The 27,743-nt window shown below is 35.7% G+C and overlaps 2 protein-coding genes across 3 annotated transcripts; one reads left to right on the forward strand and one right to left on the reverse strand.

Moving 5' to 3' along the window:
- The first annotated feature begins 16 nt into the window (after nt 1-16).
- poc5 (POC5 centriolar protein homolog (Chlamydomonas)) lies at nt 17-16,811 on the forward strand. Of its 2 annotated transcripts, XM_067438256.1 has the most exons (13): nt 17-129; nt 679-762; nt 878-1,019; nt 1,963-2,043; nt 2,890-3,074; nt 3,158-3,334; nt 7,111-7,215; nt 8,114-8,293; nt 8,436-8,601; nt 12,636-12,784; nt 15,429-15,542; nt 15,699-15,875; nt 15,978-16,811. In XM_067438256.1, the coding sequence occupies exons 2-13, from the start codon at nt 679-681 to the stop codon at nt 16,122-16,124; spliced, it is 1,707 nt and encodes a 568-aa protein (XP_067294357.1). In that variant the 5' UTR covers nt 17-129; the 3' UTR covers nt 16,125-16,811. The 2 variants fall into 2 exon arrangements, with proteins under 2 accessions (XP_067294357.1, XP_067294359.1); XM_067438258.1 differs by lacking the exon at nt 3,158-3,334.
- Nucleotides 16,495-27,663, reverse strand: ankdd1b (ankyrin repeat and death domain containing 1B). The gene is made up of 15 exons (XM_067438260.1): nt 26,880-27,663; nt 25,804-25,904; nt 25,607-25,705; nt 25,432-25,530; nt 23,119-23,223; nt 22,872-22,976; nt 22,034-22,132; nt 21,816-21,914; nt 21,562-21,660; nt 20,299-20,397; nt 20,112-20,210; nt 19,897-20,004; nt 19,335-19,536; nt 16,835-16,966; nt 16,495-16,635 (listed from the first exon to the last, which is right to left on the reverse strand). The coding sequence occupies exons 1-15, from the start codon at nt 27,049-27,051 to the stop codon at nt 16,580-16,582; spliced, it is 1,674 nt and encodes a 557-aa protein (XP_067294361.1). The 5' UTR covers nt 27,052-27,663; the 3' UTR covers nt 16,495-16,579.
- Nucleotides 27,664-27,743: the final 80 nt, after the last annotated feature.

Below are 27,743 nucleotides of genomic sequence, written 5' to 3' on the forward strand. Positions count from 1 at the left end.
CTAGCGGCTAGCCGTTTGAAACAGTGCTTTGCTTTTAACGGTAGAGTGGGGCAGACTGGGCACTTGCAGATTGAAAGCATTCGTTGTGTTAACAGAGGAACAAATACCTTTAAAACTCTAGCTAAGAAGGTAATATTTGTACAGTTTTATGTATTTACCGCAAACGACATCATGCTTTGTAGCTTTAGCCTAGGGACTCAGTAAGAAGCTAACAGTGTTATGAAGCTTTAGCAGGAACTTGGGTTGCACTTTTGCTTTAGCTCGTGGACTGGTGGATTTTATCTAACTGCGTTTTTTTATTGTATAATATAATACAAGAATATTATAATAAACATTAGCAAACGTTGCTAAGTTAACTGTTTTCTTGCCTAGTCGATAAATCACAGCTGCTGAAATAAACAAAAACGTTGCAAAGTTCGTTAGTTGTCTATGGTTATATAAATGCATCATTATTCTGTTGTCATTATTGGTGCTTTTGTATGGAAAACATAAATTATTAGCTGAAGGATTTGAATAGTTTTTTGATAATGATACTTTGGTAGAGTTTGAAAGGTAAGCTCAAACAGTTTTGAAGTAATCAAGATTTAAGAGGAATTGACTCTTTTGGTCCATTTGAACAAAAATGAGTCATCTAAACTTTGTTACATGTTATAAGTCCTCATTCATTCTGTACTTCAGATGTCATCGGATGAAGGGGAGCGCAATAGTCCAGAATTACCGAGAGATTCAGACAGAGGCAGCTCAGTTTCCTCTGTGCTTCAGGTGAGTTATCCACCTATATATAAAAAATAAATTCACTAGATAAGTGACTGATTTTCTGTCATTTTGACAGTTTAAAGGACACTTTGGTATTTTTCCTTCTCTTTTAAATTTTCAGGATGAATATGAAGAACTTCTTCGGTATGCTGTTGTGACTCCTAAATATGAACCAAGTCTCCCATCACAGCTTTTGAGTACAACTCAACTCGCCAGTTCACAGAGGACTAATAAAAGAGACAAACCAACTCAATCACCTGCAGGTAGACTCCTTTCTAACATGCAACATATAGTTAGAAGTCATTGAATTTCGTTCAGTTGTGCAACAGTCAATCACTGTTTGCGGATACCATAGAAATTCATGAGAAGTGCCTTAAACCGAATCATACCTGTCGTGCAATTTTCCCCATTGTAAATTCTAAAAATAGATTAATCCAAAATGAATTTTTAAGAGCAAACATGTTGAAGATTAGCAGATAGGGTGTTGATTCATTAAAGGATTAATTTCCTCACAGAAGCAGTTTATTCAGCAGAGTGAACACAAGCCTAATAAGACCTTGATTAGTTGTTCAGGTGTGTTTAATTGGGGTTGGATTGGATTCTTCAGAACAGTGGCCCTCCATTGCAGGATTGGACATCCCTATACTAGAAGATATCAGCAAACTTCCAAAGGAAGAAAGCTTAAAATTATTTAAAATAAGGTAAAACAAGGTTTACAAAGCTAGACAGCTATAAATATAAATCTTCATTTAAAATAGAATTAAAATATATATATATATATATATATATATATATATATCTTCATTTAATTTGCTTTATTAATAACCACCATTTTTATGATCTTGGACAACCTGGATATACTGAATGTGAGAATTTTAAAAGTTTGGAAAGGTTGTGGACATTTTTATAACAAATATTTATATATCAAATGTAAATATAGCTCCCTAGGGTAGAAATGGCTATTTATAAGTAAAAAACAAACAAACTAGAATTGTCATAAATTGTGTACATTTAATTGTTAATAAAAAAAAATAAACCATGAAGAATATTTAGTTACGGAGTTATGTAGTTTAATTATATGGAATATTTATAATATTTATATGGGGGGGGGGGGGGGGGGGGGTCAGATATTGTCTTTGATGGGCTTTGTTGGGCTAAGTTTGAGAACCACTTGTGAAAAGTGTTATTTCCTTTATTTTATTTCAGATAATGAAGGGCACTCAAACAACGGGGCTAAGCCAACTCCTCCATTAGAAGAATTCAGACCGCCAAGTCGCACATCTGAGGGTAATATCATGAAGCCATTTGTAACCCTCGACCACAAAACTAATCATAAGTCGCATGGGTATATTTGTGGTAATAGTCAAAAATCATTAGGATATTAAGTAAATATCATTTACTTAATCAATATCAATATCAAATAAAGACATTTTGTAAATTCCCTACCATAAATATATCAAACATTAGTAATATACATTGCTAATGAGGACTTAATTTGGACAACTTTAAAGGGGATTTTCTCAATATTTAGAATTATATATAATATATATATATAGAGAGAGAGAGAGAGAGAGAGAGAGAGAGAGAGAGAGAGAGAGAGAGAGAGAGAGAGAGAGAGAGAGAGAGAGAGAGAGAGAGAGAGAGAGAGAGTGAGAGTATATATATTGTGTTTTTGAAAGAGCAAGTATCTGACAATTTTTTTTTTTTTTGATGATTATGATGATGTATAAATCTCAATTGTAAAAAATTGACCTTTATGACTGTTTTTGTGGTCCAGGGTCACATTTCTAAGAGAAATCTCTGTCCTCTTTCTTTCAAATGTGTCCCATTCAATCAAAATTACTCTCACACTTTTTGATTGCCCCGTTTTAACCTAAGTTAGATTTCTCCACACTGCTTTGTCCCCGCTGGTAATGCAGATGCAGAAAGCAGCAAATTTTTCTTTGAACCTTCGGTTTTGCTTTACTAAGCATCAGCATAATGGCACTTTTGTCTGTCTTCCGTGAATGTCCTGCAAATGTTCTAAAGAAAGCTGGAGTATATTTTTGCTTGCAGTGCACTGTCCGTAACGCTTATCAGGAAAGTACCCTTAAAGTTGGAACTATCTGATATATAATACTGCTTTTACTTCAGGTGAGTGCATGGCAGCCAGGTCTGTGTCACCTGAGGAAAGATCCGTGAGGACGCAGACGGGGTCAGACAGATCAGGACAAAGCAGCCCTGATGCTAGGATCACTGTCATGACAGAGATGTTCATCTCAGAGGAGAATCTGAATAGGATGGAGAATATTTTGGACACCTGGAGCACAAACCTTAAGGTTTGTTTTGCAATTGTATGTTTTGTACCAATTTGCTGCATGCCGTAATGCATTATAGGAACTGTTTCTTGGTCTGCGTGCAGAGTAATGTGATGATGGAGCTGAGGAAGTGGAAACTGGCTTTTGTGGAGCATCACAGGCTGGAGCTTAAGAAGGAGAGAGAGAAACATGCCGCACATATGGCTGCTGTAAATGCTGAGATGGACAGTCTCAAAGACCTGGTCAACACCTACCAGATCTCTAACCAGAGGAAAGATGAGGTATTTTTAGTCCAAGCTGCAACCTCCCCCAGTTCCTGTTGAAGCCAATACAGAAGTAACTTAAACTGCAAGTCCTCGACTGGCCACTAGGGAGAAAACCTGTTTACAGCCTGTTACAAATTGTGGTTCAGTCTATACAGCTAATTTTGCCCCTCATGACAACTGTGAGGAGGGTGAATTTTTTTTTTTATAACTCATTCGTTTACATTATATAAAGCCTTAATGTTCTGCATAATTAAGGTCGTTGTCACTTTGAGTGACAGGAGGATAGCCATTTATCTAGTGTCTGTTAGTCATCGCATCACCTCAGTTCCGCCCGCCTCTTCGACTATTTTCTGTTATCCGAGCGTGACAAGCGATGACGCATCTTTTCTTTACGCTTCAAAACTGCACTTCAGAATCCTATAGGTGACGGCATGGACTCTACGTCCATTTTTTTTACAGTCTATGGTTTAGTCTTGAGACTAAAAGCCCATTCTCACCAATGACGATAACAAAAAAGTTTTACAAATGGTTCAGAATAAAAAAATAAAATAAAATCTACAGCACAGAGAAACTATTTTGTTGAAATCACACTCAAAAAATTGTGTTCCAGCTGATGAATGATAACCTTGACAGCCAATCAGAATCCTGCTTTAACGAGCTTGAGTATTTAAAGTGAAAGACGACAACTTTAAGTCAGAGATATTATTAACTGAAATAAATCATCTGGTCTAGGGCTGCACGATTAATCGAAAATCAAACGCAAACGCGATTTGGCTTGTGTGCGATTGTGAAAGCTCAAAGGCTGCGATTTTAATGAAATAAATAAATGCTCAGTGTGTTAGCAAAGAGAGGCTCTGTGATCAAGGGTAAACGCTGCTCCGTCTGAAAGACTGCGAGTTTGAGTCGCTTATAACGTGCTTTTAAAAAAGCAACACGAGTCAAACATCTTCACAAACTATTGAATTGTTCATAAACCTTTTCAACAAAAGACGTTTAATAACATGTTTTACCTCACTTCATATCGTCAGGCGAGTGTTTGTGAGCTGATGTGGCTTCTCATCACAGAAAAAAGCAGACGATGCAGTGATGAAGTCTATCTCAATCAGCACTGCATTATAATACACTTTATTATTATGAAAATACCCTTGACGGCTTGAAGAACTCAAATACACCATATTTTGCTGCAGTCGTGTTTATTGTCGTCATGTTAGCGTCTCTATCTTCTGTTTACACCGCGTTAGCTTCACATCAGGGATTTTCTGAAAACTAACGTCATTATTTCAGGCAAATGTAGCTTTTAAAACTTAATAAAATGTAATAAAAACTTTAATAAAAATTATACATTTATCAATTAAGGACAATCCATGTTTTTCTTCAATGTAAAGGAGTTTTTTTCCCCCCACTGTGGATGCACAAGAGGTTCATATTAAAGACATAGACTTTAAGAAATTGATATCACAGATAAACAACACAGATTTGTATGTGTATATATATATATATATATATATATATATATATATATATATATATATATATATATATATATATATATATATATATATATATATATATATATATATATATATATATATATTTTTTTTTTTTTTTACAATAACTCCTTAGGCTTAGACCTTTCTAATGTGGTTTAGTCATAGGCTGTCTGCATATTATTAGGTAACCCAGCAGTTTTTTTTTTTTGTAAAATAAGTTTTCTGTAAAATATTACAAAATAATAATAATAATTAGTATTATATTGTTATATTTATTCTGACATACTCGATTTTTTTATTTATAATTATGAAAATGTTATTGTAATGGTAATATTTCTTATTTGTAAAAATATTTTAGCAGTAATAATAATCATAATAATTATTAGTCATATTAATATATAAACACAAATATATGTTAAAATATGTTATATACACACATTTGTAAAAATAAAATTAAAAAAATAATAATAATAATCGCATTTTAAATCGCAATTGCAATTTTACCCAGATTAATCGCTATTTTCCCGAAATCGTGCAGCCCTAATCTGTTCCTATAGTATTAAACTAATAAACATAGAGATATTGGTACAGAATATAATGCTTTGAGATAAGGGTGCAAATTGGAGCATTGGAAGGTTGCATTGGTTGCATTGGAAAATATGATGTGCACAGCAACACAGTTTGTAATTCAAAACACAATATGGCTCTGAATCAAAATATTTAAAGGTGCCCTAGAGTGCAAAATGATTTTAAATTGTTCTCTGATATCTACATAGGTATGTGGCTTATTTAAGTGCAAAAATTGTCCAGATATGGTTTTACAGGTCCATTTATAACCCTCGAAATTGTCCCTAGAATGAAATAGTCTGATTTTGCTTTATTTGGAAGGGTCATGAATAATAATGTTGAGCTCTGCTCTGATTGGCTTATTTTAGTAGCTCATGCAACTGCAGTTATTCAGCTAACACAATTGCAAACAGCACAAGTGGCTCATGAGTCCTGACAGAACAGACCGACTGAATGACAATTTAAGCAGAAAATCTCAAATGGAGATGCTGAAATGCAGCAGTTTATTGGTGTTTTCAGATCATCTGCACGTGTGAGAGAGGGTTTACAGATTACACGTTTAAATAAAACACTGGATAGAATACGTGTTCTTTTAGCAGAAAAGTTTTGATTGTGGGAATTGAATTACTGAAATCTGGCAACCGCAAGCACGAACCCTGGAAAGCTCATCTTTTCCCCCCGACTAAACCAAAATGCTTTTATTTTTTAAACTACATTTTAGTCTCGTCTTTTTTTGTCAACGATACTGCATGTTTATATAGTCATAATAATAGTTTAAGGACGTTTGAGTTCTGTTGTCATCTCGTCTTGTCTTGGTCATGGAAAAAAAGGTTGTCAATGAACATTTTTTGTTAACGAAATCAAGCAAACTACAACTCTGAATTAAATTGGTGCTGTATTCAGTTATAGATAAACATCAGCCATACCTGTTGACAGTTCTGTTCTGTGGGAAGGCTATGAAAAGTGCTCACATCCCCTGCACAGCCTGGAAGATAACATTTATATCCATGATCTGCCGTTTTCACTGTTTTCCTCATCTTCACATTACCTGCAGAATTTTGATGTTTCGGTGCACATCCACGTTAAGACTGCCTGGCCTTGAACATGGGCTAGTTATATCCAAATTTGGGGAGGCGTAAATATTAATGATCCTGACTGTTATGTCACAGTCTTAGTTATGTTGGGATCCGCTCGTTTTTCAGTGGCCTTTTTCAAGCACAAGATTTACATATGAAGGAGGAAACAATGCTGTTTAAGGCTCATGGTATGTTAGTTCCAAGTACAGAACTCTTATTATTCAAACTGCCAAGCATGATCGTCACTAGGCCCTTTTTAGGGGGGGTTTTTTAATCATAGAAATCTAATTTTTTAATGGGGAGCATGCCCCCGAACCCCCCTAACATTTGGGTTCTCGTGATTATAAACCTGCCAACATTATTGGGTATGATTAATGCATGTAAATATGGCCATGGAATAAAGAATTCATTTGCTTTATAAGTAATAATAAACAGCCAATATTCTATGGGTATGCATGTTAGTAAGCTAGTTAATAGCGCAATTTGAACCCTAAGCTAAAGTGTTACCATTTTTTCCATACCCTCACTAAAATGAAAATCCTAGAAATGCCCCTGGTGCCAATGTAAATAGTTTTCCATTCTAGGGCACCTTTAACCTGTAACTGTAAGTGTCTGTTTTCCAGTCTGTCATCTCCTCCTTGGCCTTTGCCTTCTGCAGGTGATAGTGAATCTGAGCAGGGCGGTTGACAGGCAGAGGGAGAAGCTGGAGCTGATGAGGAGTTTCACCCAGTGGAGACTGCAGCAGTGTGCTGCCAGAGAGGAGGTGAGACAGTCGGGGCAGCTCTGACTGACAGCACACACACAGGGCAGATGTTTTTTAGACAATGTTGTTTACTCATGTCAGATTGACAGTTCAAAAGACAGGCTTGTGTTTTGTATTAATTTTCTCTTCGAGGAGAAAGTGCAGACTCTGTATTTAAAGGGACAGTTCAACCCAAAATGAAAATGCTCTCAGCATTTACTCACCCTCATGTCATTTCAAACCCTTAATATGTTAATCTTTGAAACGCATATTAAGATAATTAATGTCCCTCCATTGAAAGTCCAGGTAACCAAAAATTACAAGATCTAAAAAGGTTATAAATGCATCCAAGTCTTGTGAAGAGACAGGATCACTTTATATGATTAGGTTTAGGTCTTATGGGTCTAAAACAACATGAGGTTAAGTAAATGATGATAGAATTTTAATTTTGGGGTGAGCTGTCCCTTTTAAGGCCAAAACAACAGACTTTTGGCGTGAATGCAGCATCACATCGCTAAATTGTGGAAATGCCCTTATTTTTTTTGCTCATTGTTTTACTATTATTATTTTTTAATTGCTTAAGAAAAAGTATTTTTTTTCACAAAAATAAGCACACAACATGTTCAATATTAAGAAATATTTCTTGAATGCCAAATCAGTATATTAGTATGATTTCTGAAAGATCATGTGACACTGAAGACTGATAGCTTTGCCATCACAGGAATAAGCTGCAATTATAAGTATCTTTAAATACAAAAAAAAATGTTATTTTAAATTGTAATAATATTTCAAAACATTACAGTTTTTACTGTATTTTTGATCAAATGAATATAAGACTCGGTGAACATAAGACTTGTTTAAAAAACAAACCTTATTTAAATCTTCTGAATCTTATCAAATGTATTTTTCTGTTTTCCAGGCGCAGGGGGGCAGACTGGCCGAGCAGCACTATCATTTGCAACTCAAGAGAAAGGTGTGGGCAGGCTGGCACTCGCTCATCCAGAACAGGTGGCGGGAGCGTGTGGAGAGAGCATGTTGTGCCAGAGCAGAGGACGTCTGCATGCAGCTCTCTACAGACTATGAGGCCAAGATGACACAGGTAAGTGAAACGAAACAATAACGAAATTTTAGTGAAAGTGCTTTTTTTTTTTTTTTTTTTTTACTTAGGTGTTAGCGATTTCCATGTTTAAAAAGTTACTGGATGTGGACATAATATAAAAGTTTAACATTGTGTTTTTCAGCATGTAGAGGAGCTCCAGAAAGCTCAAGCCGTGATCCACAGGCTGCACATGGAGCGAGAGCGCTATGAGGACTCTATGAAGAAGGCTTTCATGCGCGGGGTCTGTGCGCTCAACATCGAGGCCCTTAGTATGTTTAACACTGGGGAAGCGGGTAGACCGGACCGTGGTAAGACAATAGAGAGATTCAGCTCAAATAAAGTGAAGGCTACAAATGCTACAAATGATGTAGCTGTTTATGATGATTGATTGTAACATAATTAAAGTGTTAGTTATAATGGATATTCCACTATACAAAAACGAGTTTTGAATGTAATAAATCCCCTAGTTTGACCAAGCAGCAACCTCCCTCGGTCTCTTGAAGCCAATACGGAAGTAATTTAAACTGCAATTCCTTGACTGGCCACTAGGGACAGGCTCTAGAAGGAAGCAGAATCTCATTGAGCCCCATGTTAAAATTCCCAACTTTACAGCAGAAAAAAACATGTTTACAGCCTGGTACAAATTGTGGTTTTGGTCTATACGGCTAATTTTGCCCCTCATGACAATTGTGAGGGGGTGAATTTTTTTACAACTCATTCTTTTCCATTATATAAAGCCTTAAAGGGTTAGTTCACCCAAAATTGAAATTTCTTTCATTAATGACTCACCCCAATGTCGTTCCACACCCGTAAGACCTCTGTTCATACTCGGAACACAGTTTAAGATATTTTAGATTTAGTCCGAGGGCTTTCTGTCCTTTGAATGTAAGTGTATGCCCACTTGCTGTCCACGTCCAGAAGGTAATGAAAACATCATCAAAGTAGTCCATATGTGACATCAGTTGGTTAGTTAGACTCTTTTGAAGCGTCGACAATACATTTTGGTCCAAAAATAACAAAAAAATATGACTATTCAGCATTGTCTTCTCTTCCGCGTTTGTTTTCAAACCTCAAATAAAGAATCAAACGGTCGCGAATCAGCAGATTGATTTGTGATTCATATCGCCAATGTCACGTGATTTTAGCAGTTTGCCAGTTTGACACGCGGATCCGAATCTTGAATCATGACTGTTTGATTCTTTATTTGTGGAACACGGAAGAGAAGACAATGCTGAATAAATTTGTATTTTTTGTTATTTTTGGACCAAAATGTATTGTCGACGCTTTAAAACTACACTTTGTAACTTTTTAGTTTATTCTTAGCTAAAAACACTTAGTTCTTTCAAAAATATATGTGCTCATTAATGTATATTAACTTCTTTCAAGTAATAAAGTATTCTCGTATCTTTATAATATGCCATTGAAAATACATACTGGTGAGGGGTTCGAATGCTGGTCGCCATGTTGCTCCTCCATCTTGAAAGTACATTAGCCAAAGAGGGACATACCCATAAATTCAAGCTTCGCCTTTCGCGTTTTAACACTCGATGGCACCGTGTCAAATGTGAAGAGGGGGATTGCCATGTTAATTTTGGACTTAATCGATCGGCCACCGTAGGAGTTAAAACGAAATCAGAATTGAGAGGAACAGAAACTATTATTCACTGGATGATCATATACCTTTTTACCACTAGATGGGGGAAAATATCACACAGTGTAGCTTTAGAAGAATTTAACTAACCAACTGATGTCTACGGAAGAGGATTAGGGCCAAGCAAAAAAAAAAAAAGCATCTTGAGATTAAAGTCATTATAATGCGAGATTAAACTCGTTAAATTTCGAGAAAAAAAGTCGAGATACAATCTCGAGAATAAACTCTTAAAATCTTGAGAAAAACGCATTCGATCAGTGTTCATTGCATAGCAATGGATAGAGGACATTAATATAATTTTTTCATAATTAGCTAAAGTTGATAGTATTTCTTTGTTACTGAAAGAAAGTCTTAAATATAGCTTGACTAAAGCCTAGTTCACACTGCCCGATTTTTGCCCCGATTTTGAGTCGCCGACAGGTTTTGTGAAATCGCCGACAAATGCCCGAGATCACAGGCAAATCGGTGCTCGTGCACGCGAGTGACAATCACGCAGTATGAATGATCAAAGACGCGATCAGAGAGAATCGCCGACGAGTCGCCGACGCCGGTGAGATATTTGGCATGCTTAATATCTGGAGCTGTCGGCGATTCAAACTCCTGCTGTGTGAACTGCGTTCTGACTGAAAATTACACCGACAGCCAATGAGAGAGTGAGATACAGGGCAGCAGGAGGTTCAGGGAGGAGTTATAAAGCAGAATTTCAGTATTTTAATAGATATATTTACAATTCTATCAAACAGAAACAAAGGCCAAACATTTGCACATCCAGCCATAGCAGCAGCACATTAAATAATTATTTATTTACCTCAAACTGTCTTTGCAGTACAAAATCCTGGCTCCCTCTGTCTCTCCAACAATATCTTCCGCCATAATCTTTTTTCTTTTTCTCCACAAATCAGCGCACATACAATTTGAAGCAAACTTTGTGCAGTTTATCATTTTTAATAACAATTCCAAGTCTCGCGCGAGAACTCCGGTCTGACGCACGTGTGATCTCGCGTTGTTTACTTGTCACATCGCACGTGTGTTTGGGAAACGTAGTTTGCACACCGGAGAGAGAGAGAGTTGTCGGCGATTCTTCCTCTTGATCAGTCATGCAGTGTGAACTCCTCTGTCGTCAAACCATCGTGCAGTGTGAACACAGCAGTGACTGAATGATACCCCAGATAGTCCTGCAGTGTGAATAGAGCAGTGACCCGACGAGTTTGAAAATCGTGCAGTCTGAACTAGGCTTAAGTGATCCAACTCTGCCATGTCCTCTATCAGGATGCTATGCAATGAACACTGATCGAATGCGTTATTCTCAAGATTTTATTTCGACTTTTTTTCTCGAAATATAACGAGTTTTTGCTTGAAACACAACGACTTTATTCTCAATATTTAATGAGTTTATTCTCAAGATTTTATTTCTACTTTTTTCTCGAAATATAACGAGTTTAATCTCGCATTATAATGACTTCAATCTCAAGATGCTTTTTTTTTTTTTTTTTGCTTGGCCCTAATCCTCTTCCGTAGTTGTAACATATGGACTACTTTGATGATGTTTTCATTACCTTCTGGACGTGGACAGCAAGTGGGACTACACTTACATTCAAAGGACAGAAAGACCTCGGACTAAATCTAAAATATCTTAAACTGAGTATGAACGGAGGTCTTACGGGTGTGGAACAACATTGGGGTGAGTCATTAATGAAAGAAATTTCATTTTTGGGTGAACTAACCCTTTAAAGTTCTGCATAATTACGGGTGTGGTTAGTTTAAGTGACGGGTGGATAGCCATTTATCCGGCGTCTAAAGTCATTGCGTCACCTAAGCTCCGCCCACATCCTGCCTCTTTGCCCATTTTCTGTTATCCGGGCGTGACTCGCGATGACGCGTTGCCAAGATTGCAACGGCCAGCTCGTCTTTACTTTACACTTCAGAATGGCTTATCGGAATCCTATGGGTGACGACACAGACACTACTTCATTATTTTTTTTACAGTCTATGAGCTTGACAAAAGGTCATTTCTAAAAAAAATTGAATACACTAGGCATACAATGTTGTAGGACAACTAAATCGGATTGATTTCTGTAACTGTTTTGTAGCCTCTGGCTTTACTAATCAAAAGTTAAATATTCCTGCTTCATAATCAACCCGTTTCCCTTCAGTTTTCCCACATGTACCTCTTGCAGAATAAAATATGAAATATGCAGAAAGGGTAGACTACAGTTTCGCATTAAAGGTGAAGTGTATAATTTTTTTTGTTAAAATACTTTGTCATAGTCTAGGGTGTACAGACAACTATACGCCAGCCATTTATAGGTTTTGGCTGAACCAAACAAAAAAATCATGTTTTCTGCAATTGTATTCAGTGTCGCAGTTGGAGACGAAATCAATTGGATGCTTCACTTGTAAATTCTGTCAGCTTACTAAGCATCTGGCAAGTCAACATGTGTGAGTTTAATACAAAAAAACAATATACTTTTTTTTTTTGCCTATGAAATTTCACTGACCACACCACATCTTTATTCATTTTGAGGCAGTGAGAGTCTGAGAGAAAAATCGAGACAGAATTTTGATGTTAAAAGAATGAAATTGAATCTGAAAGAATAATTTAAATTAAAGTAGGGCTGTAAATGTCTCAAAGATCAAATCTACAGCTGTATAATTATTCAGTCCTGCCTTTATTTCTGTGTGTGTATGTAGATGCTCCACCTTCAGGGGACGAGCGAAGCAGCAGCTCAATGGCTAATCGTCCTCCACGTACTGTCTCGTCTGCTCGGCTCAGTCCGATTGTCATGGAGAGTCCAATACAGCTGGGCCACTCCCACAGCAATACAGAGGACATAGAGGCGGTAAGACATACACATGGATCTGGTGGACAAGATTCTAAACTATTTCTAGAAACCATCAGTTATGTTTTGTATTATGTATGTATGTGAGATGCTCTTCATTTCAGCATCAAGCTTGATAGAGCATCAGTCCGAGATTATATGGTTTTCTATTCAGTGTTTTTATGACATTTGCTGTAAAATGTCAGCTTATAAAACAAATCAGTCAGGCCAATCAGGGCTCTAGACTGTGACCAAAATGGTCACAAATGCAAGCATTTTTTGATAATGCGAGTAAAAAATTCACACATTTGCATTGTCAGTGCACTTTGGCTAGCGCTGAGCCAGAGGCGCTCATTGCTAATGACAACTATTTACAACTCTATTTAGTGTTTTCTACCACATAAGGTTTATTTTACATTTAAGTTCTAGCAAAACAATACATTTATAGTTTGTAAAATACACAGTGATGTCCATGAAGGCGGCAATAATAATCCATTGATGACATGATATATTCATATCAGATACACATTGTGTAAGTAAAGTTTACTCTATTCTTCTGCCAGTTTACCGGCTACTTTCATGCATTTCAAAGGAAGTGGAAGAATTGACGTGTTGTAAATCTGACAGATCCGCTTCTCAAACTAACATGGACGACACCCATCACGTATTCTAGACTGTATCTAACATGATCATTAGATATTTCAACAACTAAACACGCTCACCTACATGTATTTGAGAATCGGAATATCAGGTCGTTGATGACAAAGCCAGCATGTTTGTGAATATTGTGAATAAAAAAGGAAAACCAAAATAAAAGCGATGCACATGCCATACAGAGCTATTGTGGCTGCAGTGTGTCATGTGAAGGGCATGATGCGTCATCATGGAAAATTACTTTCATAAAATAACACCCATGGAAATAATACTTTTGTTTTATGTTTTGTGATTTTATATTTTAGTTATGTTTTCTTTTAACTGTATGCTTGTTGGAAGCAAGGTTCAAATTCAAATATTTAGCAAATATCAAGCTTCAAGTTGATGCAAAACCAACATAAATCTAGAGAACTATTCATCAACATGCAAGGTTTCAGCTGGTGTGTGGTGAGCGTTCTGGCGCAATATGGCTGCCCGTCGGATCATCCAGGTGGATGCTGCACATTGGTGGTGGTTGAGGAGATTCCCCCCTTCTATGTAAAGCGCTTTGAGTGCCTTGAAAAGCGCTATATAAATCGAACGCATTATTATTATTATTATTATTATTATTATTATTATTATTATTAAGGTCATTATGATTTAAAAAATGGCTGTGACCAACTGAGAAAGTTAGTCGCACTAGAGCAACAAGTGGGAAGAATGAGTCACGAGCCCTGCCAATATTGCTGTCGATATTTTTCATGTATAGATAAATTACTTTAAAGTCACAGAGAAATCTAAATGTACATGCTTTTTTTAATTTATAGAACAGTATTTATTCTAAATGACTACATAATTTATGTGCCCTCATAATCTTTAATGTCTTCTGTAAGTGTTTACTGGTGGGAGGGTGCGACAACCTGACACACACTTCAGCTCACTGTAATCGCAAACCACAACCGTCCAATCAATTCCTCATGAACAAAATCATGTCCCGCCCAACATTTTTTCTTGTTCTTAGGCCTGTCACATGAAGCTAGCTGAACAATCTCTTGAGTTTCAGAGTAGGTTTAGAGTTGACAAATCCAGATAAATCCAACCTGGTTTAGATCAAGTTCAACCGTTTTTTCAAAACTCAGTATAAACTTTCTCTGTCAACCCGAGTTTAATCCAGAGTTAGCGATTTACTCTGAAGCGCATGCACCTGAAAGTGTGATACAAGCGGCAAACAGCCAATCGTTTGATTCTTTTCTCGCAAGAGAGAGGGTGCAATTTACTTCTCCTCTGAAGATTGAAAGATTGTTTTGAAAATGAAATGAAATGCGTTTACACTGCTGCTGCAGTGACAGTTTGAGAAAGCAGCTTAAAGAATATCTGACTATATCAATGCATGATGTGAATCAAAGAAATATGCCTAATAATTATAAATTCACAAAGAGCTTAAATGAATCCATGCAAAAGAATTATGAATGCATGATTTATATTTATATTATTATTTGTCTACTTGTCAATTAATATATTATATTAATTAAAAGTAATTATAATTTGCATAATATAAATATAATTAGCGCCAAAGGATGAGAAATTTTGTCTATAATGTTTTATTCACTATAAACTGCAAATTTGGAATGAGAGAGAGAGGGGGTGTGGCTTTATTGCGTCTTTACTTGCAGCTGATTGGTCCAGTTTGGGTTTGCGATCTCCAACCCAGAATAATACCTGCTCCAGAGCAGGTTAGCCGTGTAGTACAAGTTACCATTGTGATGAACACCGCTAAGAACCAATCCACCTTCTTGAGCCCGAAAAACCAGAGTTTGCTCAAACTAATCTTGAACTTACCTGGTTAGCAAATAAAACCAGCTTTGTGCAACTGGCCACTGGAAACCGTTTACTTGGATTTACATTGCAACTTCTGTTTCATGCTGACTTTAAGGGCCAACATTTTTTAATTTTTTTTATTTAAAATTATTTTACATGACAGTGAATTTAATCTTTGTTAAATTATAATCTTTATTTATTGATATTTTTCCAGGAACAGTTTCTCTCTCAGCCTAGCTCAATCACAGGCCCAAGAGCAGAAACTCTCTCAACCACAGTGGTAAACTCCACCGTTCCACCAGGGGGCAGTTCAAGCTCCTTCAGACAGGTATCGTGACTTCCAGCTCACACAGTATCTTTTATATCAGCCTGCTGAACCTGTTTCCAAGCTGCTTTTCAAAATGTATGCGATTAACATTTGATTGCGTGAATGTTCTGAAAACTGCTTGGCTATTGCTCACTTCTAAAATGTTCTCTCCTTTAGGTGAACGCACGGATTGTAACGGCTGGCAAGCAGAAAGCCTGTAAGACAGTAACTGCTCGTTTGACAGGACGGGCAGAACATAACCGGACGGGCCGCCCCCCTACGGCCCTGCATGTCATGGGTGTGGCTCCTCCCATGAGTTCAGTTGTAGTAGAAAGACACCACCCAGTCACTCAGGTATAAAGGAACATCCCTACACATGTCTAAGTACACGTGATGATATCAGAACATCAAACAGAGTAGTGCTCATTCAATTTCCCCCTTTCCCCCCACATACAGCTCACCGTTGGCCAGGCAACAGCAGCTAAGTTCCCTCGCTCTGCTCTTCAGAGTCAGACTGACTCCAGCAGCAAGAGCTCCTCCAGCCAGCCTAGAGGCCCCTCCTCCTCCACCTTTCACATCCACTCCATCAAAGTTGTGGACTAACACACACGCGCGTGCTCATTTATGTGTCAGGTCTTGAGTCTGGATACTGTAACTCAAAGTATTTCTTTTGTCATCATAATCTGTCATGTTTAGAGGCTTTAAATTAGGTTAATACATTTTTAGTACTAACTTGTATTTATTTTTTATCATTACATGGTGGAAATGAAGGTAAGTTGTTTATATACTAAATTCACCAAATGAACACTTTTAATTGAAGAAAGTTATTTATTACACAGTGTAGTTACTTTTATTTATTAAAACAGATTTGTACAAGTGTCATTGATTTTATAATGTTTTACAAAGCCCTAATCAAAATCGGCAACGTTTCCTGATCGTTTCAGATCAGATAGTTGTATTAGTTTGTGCTGTGCTGGATCTCCATGCGTCTCAATTAGGAAATAAAGCACAATTTTTTTTTAGGTTCATAGCTTTCATTTCTCTTTAGCAACTTGGGTTCATGAAACTGTGCATTTCCTTGTATCTGTGTTTGTTCCCTCCATTCTTATTTTTTCTGGGGATGAGACAAAAATGTATGAGATTTCGCTTTTTTCCTTCCTGCTAATTTTATTGTAAGGGACATTATAAAAGACTGTGTGAAATGCACTCTTTAATAAATATACCGTTTAAAAGATGCTACAAATACTATATATTATTGATGACATTGAAAACAAAGATAAAGGCATACTTCTAAAACTGTAAAAACATCCTACCAGCAATCTTTGTAATCCCAACAGAAAGCAGCCCCTCATGCAGGCCCTTGGATGGGCTGCTCCCTTCTATCTTGATTCCATGAAGCCAGATCAGAAGCATCCTGTTCCCGTGCTCTTGGAAACTGTTAGGACCTAGATACAACAAACTGGGAGTCTCTGATTCAGGCTTTTGTGTATGTTTTCCAGATCTGTATGTTTTATAAATCTGAAAATAGCTTTATTGCAATGCATTTAAAATATCAATTATATATCTATACGTGTGTGTGTGTGTGTATATATATATAATTTTTTTTTTAGGGCTGTCTAACCATTAATCACGTTCAAAATAAACATTTTACATAATGTGTGTACTTGTATAATTATGTATAATTGAATACATGTATATTTTAGAAATATTTGCATTTATATCATTTTAATTATACACGGGTATAAATTGTTTCTTACACACAAACACACACATATATATATATATATATATATATATATATATATATATATGCAATTAAAGAAATGTGCATTATAATATAATGTTATTAAATTAAATGTTTTACTATATACATACATTACTACTGTATAAATTTGATTAGAAAATACAGTTAAAATAATATTTAAAAACTGAAATATTACAATTTTACGTAATTGTTTTCTATTTTAATATATTCTTATAATTTCTTCCAGGGATAGCAAACTGGATTTTCAGCATCATTGCTATATATATATAATTCTCAAAAAATTAGCATATGTGATAAAACTTGATTATTTTCCATAATGTAATGATAAAAATTAAACTTTCATATATTTTAGATTCATTGCACACCAACTGAAATATTTCAGGTCTTTTATTGTTTTAATACTGATGATTTTGGCATACAGCTCATGAAAACCCAAAATTCTCAAAAAATCTAGGCTTTTAAAAACTCCCAGCCTGGTTCATTACTCAAAACCGCAACCATGGGTAAGACTGCCGACCTGACTGCTGTCCATCATTGACACCCTCAAGCGAGAGGGTAAAACACAGAAAGAAATTTAGTGCTGTATCAAGGCACCTCAGTGGGAAGTCTGTGGGAAGGAAAAAGTGTGGCAAAAAACGCTGCACAACGAGAAGTAGTGACCAGACCCTGAGGAAGATTGTGGAGAAGGACCGTTTCCAGACCTTGGGGGACCTGCGGAAGCAGTGGACTGAGTCTGGAGTAGAAACATCCAGAGCCACCGTGCACAGGCGTGTGCAGGAAATGGGCTACAGGTGCCGCATTCCCTAGGTCAAGCCACTTTGGGTTACAGAGAAGCAGCACTGGACTGTTGCTCAGTGGTCCAAAGTACTTTTTTTGGATGAAAGCAAATTTTGCATGTCATTCAGAAATCAAGGTGCCAGAGTCTGGAGGAAGACTGGGGAGAAGGAAACCCCAAAATGCTTGAAGTCCAGTGTCAAGTACCCACAGTCAGTGATGGTCTGGGGTGCCATGTCAGCTGCTGGTGTTGGTCCACTGTGTTTTATCAAGGGCAGGGTCAATGCAGCTAGCTATCAGGAGATTTTGGAGCACTTCATGCTTCCATCTGCTGAAAAGCTTTATGGAGATGAAGATTTGGTTTTTCAGCATGACCTGGCACCTGCTCACAGTGCCAAAACCACTGGTAAATGGTTTACTGACCATGGTATTACTGTGCTCAATTGGCCTGCCAACTCTCCTGACCTGAACCCCATAGAGAATCTGTGGGATATTGTGAAGAGAAAGTTGAGAGACGCAAGACCCAACACTCTGGATGAGCTTAAGGCCTCCATAACACCTCAGCAGTGCCACAGGCTGATTGCCTCCATGCCACGCCGCATTGAAGCAGTCATTTCTGCAAGTATTGAGTGCATAACTGAACATAATTATTTGAAGGTTGACTTTTTTTTTGTTTTAAAAACACATTTCTTTTAATTTTTTGAGATAGGACTTTTGGGTATTAAAACAATAAAAGACCTGAAATATTTCAGTTTGTGTCCAGTGAATCTAAAATATATAAAGGTTTAAGTTTTATCATTACATTATGGAAAATAATAAACTTTTATCACAATATGCTCATTTTTTCAGAAGGACCTGTGTATATGTGTGTATGTGTATATATATGCTGGTGGTAGTGTACATTTTAGAGTAAATCCATCTCATCTATATTTTATTGGTCTAATATTGTCTTTTGGTGCTGCTAAAACACCTGTTAGGGGATTATTGGTGTTCTTCTAAACATAAAGATAAGATCTGGGGCCTATTGCACAAAACTAGGATAAGGGATTAAGCCGGGATATCTTGGTGATCTTGTCATCTGTATGCAAAATTTAGTACACTGCTGTCGTGTAAACGTACTCTGAAGGCACACTCACACCAAGAACGATAATGATAACGAAAAATAACTGTATATTAGCGGATAAATTGAGCCAGGATCACCAAGATATCCCAGCTTAATCCTTTATCCCAGTTTTGTGCAATAGGCCCCAGATGGTAAAGCATCCCACTCTGACCTGTCCACTGCTCCTCGATGGCAGCCACCTGATCGTCTGAGAACTCCCAGAGCTCTGCCAACTTCTTCCAGTCATTGCGCTTGAGGTGTTTGTATGCAAGCTCCCATATTGTATCACGCAGGGGCTTCGTGTCAGGGGAGTGATCTAATTTAAACGTCAGCGGCGATTCGCTGTGAAGGCTCTCAATAGCATCTGTATTAGACTGAAAGGGTAATCAAATAACATCAAGCTCTGAGAAAGGCCAGATTTGCCAGAAGCCAGGTGCTGAAATTAGCACAGGTATATACAGCACACTGAATATCATATTAGTCCATGTTCAGAATGATCATATTTGACATGCAATCCTTGTGCAAATAAGTGCTCGGTGCTGACCTTTCTAAATGGAATTATACATGCTTTAATATTGCATTACACTTCCTGCACTGGTTTTAATATAAAATGGCTGAGGTTATAGCAGCATGTTACATTTGGTGGGAGGAAAATGTTCTTCCCACTCTTTTGCAGCGCACAATACCATTTATTCATGGTTTGCTTTGACCAAATTGGAAATCTGAATACCCACCATTTGATAATAGCTCTTCCATCTGAAATATCTCTCAGCTTTGATGATCATGTCCACAATTATCACCATGTCCCCCCTTGCTGCCACTCCAAGAGCCGTTTTATTTTGCTGTGAGGGAAAATAATAAGTTCAAAAATAACCTCCTAAAAGGCCTATTTCTCTACCACATTTTAAAACCCATCAGGCACTGCAATATGTCAGACACGGTCTGTCACCCTGTCCTGAATCTCCAGATCCACCTCAGCTTTCAGAATCATCTCGACCACATCCACCTTCCCCATCTCTGCTGCGATATGGAGTGCGGTTTGTCCCATCTGAGCGTGTTGAATGAATAAAAAAAAATACTGAAACACATGAACGCAACGACAAATATCGTTTCACAAATGAAAGAAGATGGCGCACATGATCTGTTACGTTTGGATCACAGCCAGCCTCAAGTAGGGTGTGGATTACAGGAATATGACAGTTCTTCACCGCTAGATGGAACGGAGTATGCATATGCTGAAACGACCAAACAATCAATCAATCTTGGATGGCATTAGTGTATTTTTTTCTTATATGGATTATGCCATCTTGTCATGAAGGAAATATGAAGGAAGCATGTTAAAAAGCTTAGTATTGGAGACTGAAATCATTGTATTTATATATTTAGTAGTCGTCAAAAGTTTGGAAACATTAATATTTTAGATGTCTTTGAAAGACAGTAATCATGTGAAATATTATTACAATTTAAAGCAATGGTTTTCTGTGTTTTAATATACTTTAACATATAATTTAATTATGTGATGCAAGCTGAATTTTCATCAGCCATTAATCCAGTCTTCAGTGTCATATGATCCTTCAGAAATCATTCTGATATGCTGATTTGATAGTCCGTATTATCAATGCTCGAAACTTTTGTGAATAAAAATTGAAAAAGAACAGCATTTATTACCTTTTTTTTATCAATGAAACAGCTAAAAAAAGGCATTAATTTCTTTTTTTTCTTTTTTTAAAGAAAGAAAGAAAAATTCTGACCAAAATGACTGACCTTGAACAGTAGTGTATATTGTTACAAAATATTTTTATTTTAAATAAATTCTGATCTTTTTTAAAACTTATTGTTCATCAAAGAATCCTGAAAAAAGTATCAAATATTATAAAAAATATTAAGCAGCACATTGATATTGATTTAGCATATTAGGATGATTTCTGCAGGATCTGGAGTAATGGCTAAAGAAATAAAATGTAATTTCACAGAAATAAATTATATTTTAAAGTATGCCATATTAAAATAGAGAACCATTATTTTAAATTGTAATAATATTTCACAATAATACAGTTTTTTCTATTTTTAATCATAAATGCAGGCTTGATGAACCTAAGAGAGTTCAGTCAAAAACATTAAAAATAGTAATGTCTGATGCATCCTTGCTGAAAATTAGTATTAATTTCTTTTTAAAAAATTCTTCCTGACCCCAATATTTTATTATTATTAAAGTTAATTAAATTATTTTTTACTAAAATATGTTGATAAAAGCAGATCTCTTCAACTGGATGCTTCAATGATAATGTTAAAATGAATGCTGAAGTTTAACTTAACAAGACGTAATAAAATAGAGATTAATGTGTGAATAGCATCAAAATTTCAGGCGGCAGAAAACAAAATGAAACGATATTTCTCACCTGGTCCCGAGGGTTCATTTGAGCACCACTATTAATGAGGAGTTTTACAATTGGAAAGTGGCCCCTCTCACAGACTGGATGCAGAGGACTTCTTCTGTTCTGAAAATCATCACAGATAACCATTCTCAAAGAAACAATGCTGATTGTGTTTTATATTTCATGGTCAAACCATTCTCACTGATGGAAGAGACTGTCATTATTATCCAGTGGGAGCTATCAAAAGGAGCATTTAAAATCTTTACATCTGTACATACTAAGGTGAAGATGTTTGGGTCACATTGTGCCTCGAGAAGGGTTTGTACACAGTCCTCATGAGCTCCATCTGCAGCCAGATACAGAGCAGTCTGCCCCGCCTACATACACGGCAAATAAATCAAATCAGTGTGTCATACGCATGCATTTTTCTCTGCAATTCTGGAACAAGAGTTGATAAAGCCTACATGTTTTTACATTATAAAGGATAGATTGGTACCTGGTTGACCTCATTGCGAACGTCAAAGTTGTCTAAAAGTAGCTGCAGTGCTTCATGTTGACCGTGCTTCGCTGCCAGATGCAGAGGCGTGTCTCCAACCTGTCAACCAGAAGGGAAACAGAGGTGAGAATGAATTCAGTTCATTCATTCATTTATGTAATTACATCTATAATTACACCGTTGACCCTTCCCTTACTTCTTATAGGGTTAGTTCACCCAAAAATTAAAGTGTTGTCATTAATGACTCACCCTAATGTCATTCCACACCCGTAAGACCTCCTTTCAACTTCAGAACACAGTTTAAGATATTTTATATTTAGTCCGAGAATGTATCTAAGTGTATGCACACTATACTGTCTATGTCCAGAAAGGGAATAAAAACATCATCAAAGTAGTCCATATGTGACATCAGTTAGTTCATTAGAATCTCTTGAAGCGTTGAAAATACATTTGTCCAAAAATAGCAAAAACGATCACGATGTGCATACACTTAGATACACTCTCGGACTAAATATAAAATATCTTAAACTGTGTTCCGAAAATGAACGGAGGTCTTAAGGGTGTGGAACGACATTAGGGTGAGTCATTAATGACATACATTTTATTTTTGGGTGAACTAACCCTTTAACCCACCTAACCACCAAACCTGTCCCTATCCGTACCCGCGTATCCCATCTCAATAGTAGCTAAAGTGCTTTGCAATAATACATGAACACAGTACGTTTTTATTTTTATTTAAGTGCATAGTAGTTAAAGACAACTTAGGGTGACCAAAAATGATTACAGCACATTTTTGTGTATTAAAAACCATCTATAAACTCAAGGATTCAATGAATACCTTATTTTCCTCCATGGTGGCCATGTTGTAAGGCTCCTCCATCAGCATCTGTAGCATGCGAACACAGCCGTGTGCTGCGGCCAGGGCAAAAGGCCTGTTACCATACTGACAGATAAACAATTCATGTTTTGAGTGTTTTGAAGGTCTCTAATGTGGACATTTTATCTAACTTTTTTATTTATTTTTTTAAATGATGAAATACATTTTTTAAATTTATTATTTTAAAGGTGAGCTGCTGTTTCCTTACTTGTTCTTCTCTGTCAAGTTCTCCCATTTGCAGGTCATCAACAATGTACTCTACAATATCAGTGTGATTGTTCATGGCAGCGCAGTGCATCATGTTCAGACCCTCCTGAACACACAATCATTTTGATTAAGCTCTAAAATGCTCTAAATGTTTACCTTTATGAGTAATATGTATTTGAGATGCTATACAATTGTGGTGACACATGTTCCCTCTCACTTTAAGATGACATTTGTAATGTACACAATTCTAATGAAAAACAAATACACATAGAATAATATTTGCAGTATTTAAATATTGCAGAGTAGATGCAAATTTCCAGCTAATAAAAGTCAAAAAATTGCAGAAAGTTAAATTAATGTAAACTTATTTAATAAATTAACTGTTAACATAATTCACATAAATGCACTAGTTTTAATGCCAGTTGTGTTACAGCAATATAAAGACATAAGAGCTATTGGTAACAGTTGACTTAAAGGCTGTATGTGTAATGCATTATAAAAGTATTTTTACTGTAATAATTATTCCTTTTAATGCACCTTATAATGCTTTGTATGTTCTCGTGAATAACTATAACCATTGTTATACATTATTATAACAATTATTTATGAATGAATTTGTAATGCATCAAACAAAAGTGTTATTTCTTAGGTGAAAGGCGGGGGGGGGGGGGGGGGGGGTTATGAATTTCTAAATGATGAATTATTATTATTATTATCTAAAATAGTTCAAATAAAATCATTTAAATGACCCATATCAGAATATTTAAATGTAGTGTTATTGGTGTTGATTATGTAAGGAATAATTGATGACGAGCCATTTAATTATTTTACGTCATGGCTGCAGTAATACCTCGGGTGTTAATAGCTCTTAAGATCATATGTGTCACTGATCAGCCATTACATTATGACCACTGACAGGTGAAGTGAATAACTCTGATTATCTCTTCATCACGGCACCTGTTAGTGGGTGGGATATATTAGGCAGCAAGTGAACATTTTGTCCTCAAATTTGATGTGTTAGAAGCAGGAAAAAAAGGCAAACGTAACGATTTGAGTGAGTTTGACAATGGCCAAATTGGGATAGCTAGACGATTGGGTCACCCCCTTTGTGGGGAGTTCCCGGTCTGCAGTGGTCAGTATACTCAGATATATCTATCAAAAATGGGCCAAGGAAGGAACAGTGGTGAACTGGTGACTGGGTCATGGGTGGCCAAGGCTCATTGATGCACTTGAGAAGTGAAGGCTGGCCTGTGTGGTCCGATCAAACAGACAAGCTACTGTAGATCATATTGCTCTAGAAGTTAATGCTAGTTCTGATGAAAAGGTGTCAGAATACACAATGCATCACAGTTTGTTACATATGGGGCTGCATAGCCGCAGACTAGTCAGGGTGCCGATGCTGACCCCTGTCCACAGCGTCAGAAGTGGGCATGTGAGCATCAGAACTGAACCACGGAGCAATAGAAGAAGGTGGCCTGGTCTGATGAATCACATTTTCTTTTACATTACGTGGCCGGGTGTGTGTGCGTCGCTTGATTGGGGAAAACATGGCACCAGAATGCACTATGGGAATATTATATTATACATATATATATATATATATGTGTGTATATATATATATATATATATATATATATATATATATATATATATATATATATATATATGTGTATATATATGTATATATATATATATATATATATATATATTATATATATATATATGTATATATATATATATATATATATATATATATATGTATATATATATATATATATATATATATATATATTATATATATATATATGTATATATATATATATATATATATATATATTATATATATATATATATGTATATATATATATATATATATATATATATATATATATATATATATATATATACATATATATATATATATACACATATGTATATATATATATATATATATATATATATATATACACATATATATATATATATATATATATATATATATATATATATATATACACATATATATATATATATATATATACACATATATATATATATATATATATATATATATATACACACACATATATATATATATATATACACACACATATATATATATATATATATATATATATATATATATATATATATATATATATATATATATATATATATATATATATATATATATATATATATATATATATATATATATATATATACGGAAATGTCACAGCAACTGTAGAATGGCATGTGTAATGTAACTGATAAATCAACTAAATGAATCACTCTAAGTAAGCGAACACCTTACCGTATTTTCAACGTTTTGGTCAGCTCCACATTGAACAAGTAACTTGAGGATTTCTAAACTCCCAAACCATGCTGCTAAGTGAACAGCAGTCAGTCCATGCTGCAGAGACACAGTAAGAACGCCAAAATGATCTTAAGGGGAACAGGGTCAATCATTAATGTTTGGGCAAACATACCTTATCTTGTAAATCTAGTTTGGCCCTCCTTCGAAGGAGCACATCAACAGCTTCCACATTTCTGAAGGCCACGGCATAATGAAGAGCAGTTCGACCGTGCTAACAGGAGACACAAGTATCATAAGAACTGCTCAGAGATGGTGAGCAAACATATCTGTATTTGCTACTGCAAAAATAAATTCTGTTTATTGACATACCACATTCTTGGCATTGACATTAACGCCTCTCTCTCGAAGCTTCATGCCCTCCACGTCATTTCTCTTTGCTGCTTCTATAAAGTCTTTCTCAACCTCCAGCACTGTACAGGTCGAATCACTAGTTCAATAGCACTGGCTAGTACTTTACAAAAAGTATTTTATCGTACCATGGTATACTGCTGATTATTATATTAATAATGGTCCAAGACGACATAGTATTTACAGTGGTATTTCATGGTACTTTTTTTGTTAAAGCAGTTTGTGGAGCCAATACTACAAGACAAACAAGTAAACTGTTAAAGTATAAACTACTATTGTATCTGGTGACACAGATGTGTAAATATCACTGAGTAAAGTTTATCGTTCATGTTAAGGACAACTGGAAGACATGATGTCAAGTATGATATATGAACACTGTCAGATAGGCACATTTGTGTGATACGTACAGCAGCCTATCATGTCTAATGACATGCTAAACGTATTCCAACATTTAGGAACATTCCATGTTCAATACAAATAAAGCTCAATCAATAGAACTTGTGGCTTAAATATTCAAATACAAAAAAAAGTTTTATTTGCCACGGCCCCACCTTCATCAGGCATATACATTCTTTTAAAAAAACAAAAACTGAGGATATAGTAAAAAAGAAAGTGAACATAGCCAATTTTTGGAGTATATAAAAGCAGAAATGTGAAGGCTTCATTTTACAAAAAGACATAAATAATTTGTTTAAATTAGTTTTAAAATTGGATGTCACTTTACACAGAAAAGGTATTTTTTCCCTCACAAAAATCATGATAACACATACAGTCTTGTTGTTATACTATTAAAAAAGTGAGTTGTAAAAAAAAAAAAAAAACATTATGCCAAAAAATTATCTTTAACTTGCACTAAACCCAGAATCTTCCTTCAAGTAAAAAAGACTTACGTCTTATATTTTCAGAAGTACCTTATATAGCATTATTCAGAGCGAGTACAAACGATAACATGTAAATAGCACATTTTATCAGCTAATACAGATGAATCATCATAAATAATACTAGAAATATCATCAAGCAGGAAGGTCTATACTCACACATGTTCTTGCTGTCATAACCACCATCTTCAGCAATGTCCTTTGGCAGTATAAATTCAGTGAAACCTTTGACGTGGTCTGATTTTAACCATGTTTTGGGATTAAGGTTCTCCTTCTTCCAAACAGGCTGCTTCAGTATGTAGTCTTTTAGCGCTTGAGCTCTCCTCTCCATAGTATTGTACTGGTCGCACAAGCTCTTTCCCTCAGAAACTTGTGTTCAGTAAAATACATCAGCTTGGTGGTTTTGTTTGCATTGAGAGCTCACGCCCTAAGATATGCACTCTTACCCAAAGTACATACAGTTACATGGCTTTGGCTTCAAGCACTGTTTGTGTTATGTAAAACTATAGGGAATACGTTTTCAAGGTTATTATGAATATAAACTACTGTTCAAAAGTTTTGGGTTTTGGGTAAACTGTTGCTTCGGCAAAAGTTTTTAAAAAAAAGAAGAAATTAAGACTTTTATCAAAAGTGGCAGTAAACAAATAAAAACTGTTGTTCTGAGGAATCCTGAAAAAATATGGTTTCAACAAAAATTTTAAGCAGCATAACTTTTGTCATCACAGATAAAAAATGTTTCTTGAGCTCCAAATCAGCATAGAATGACTTCTGGAGGATCAGGTGACACTGAATTCTTAAAATACAAAACAGCTATTTTAAATGTGTAATTACACTATTGCTTTTTAAACTGTATTTTTAATTGAATAATATGCTAATAAATGCAGCCTTTTTAAATAAGCATAAGATACATCTTTTGAAAATGTTTAATAAATTGTACTGTCTCTAACTATTGAATGGTAGTGTACTTCTTTTCATTCCTTTTGGGAAGAGAAATGTTAAATACACAACAATAAGGATAAAGCT

This window comes from Pseudorasbora parva, chromosome 3 (assembly GCF_024679245.1).
Source record: "Pseudorasbora parva isolate DD20220531a chromosome 3, ASM2467924v1, whole genome shotgun sequence".
Taxonomy (NCBI): Eukaryota; Metazoa; Chordata; class Actinopteri; order Cypriniformes; family Gobionidae; genus Pseudorasbora; species Pseudorasbora parva.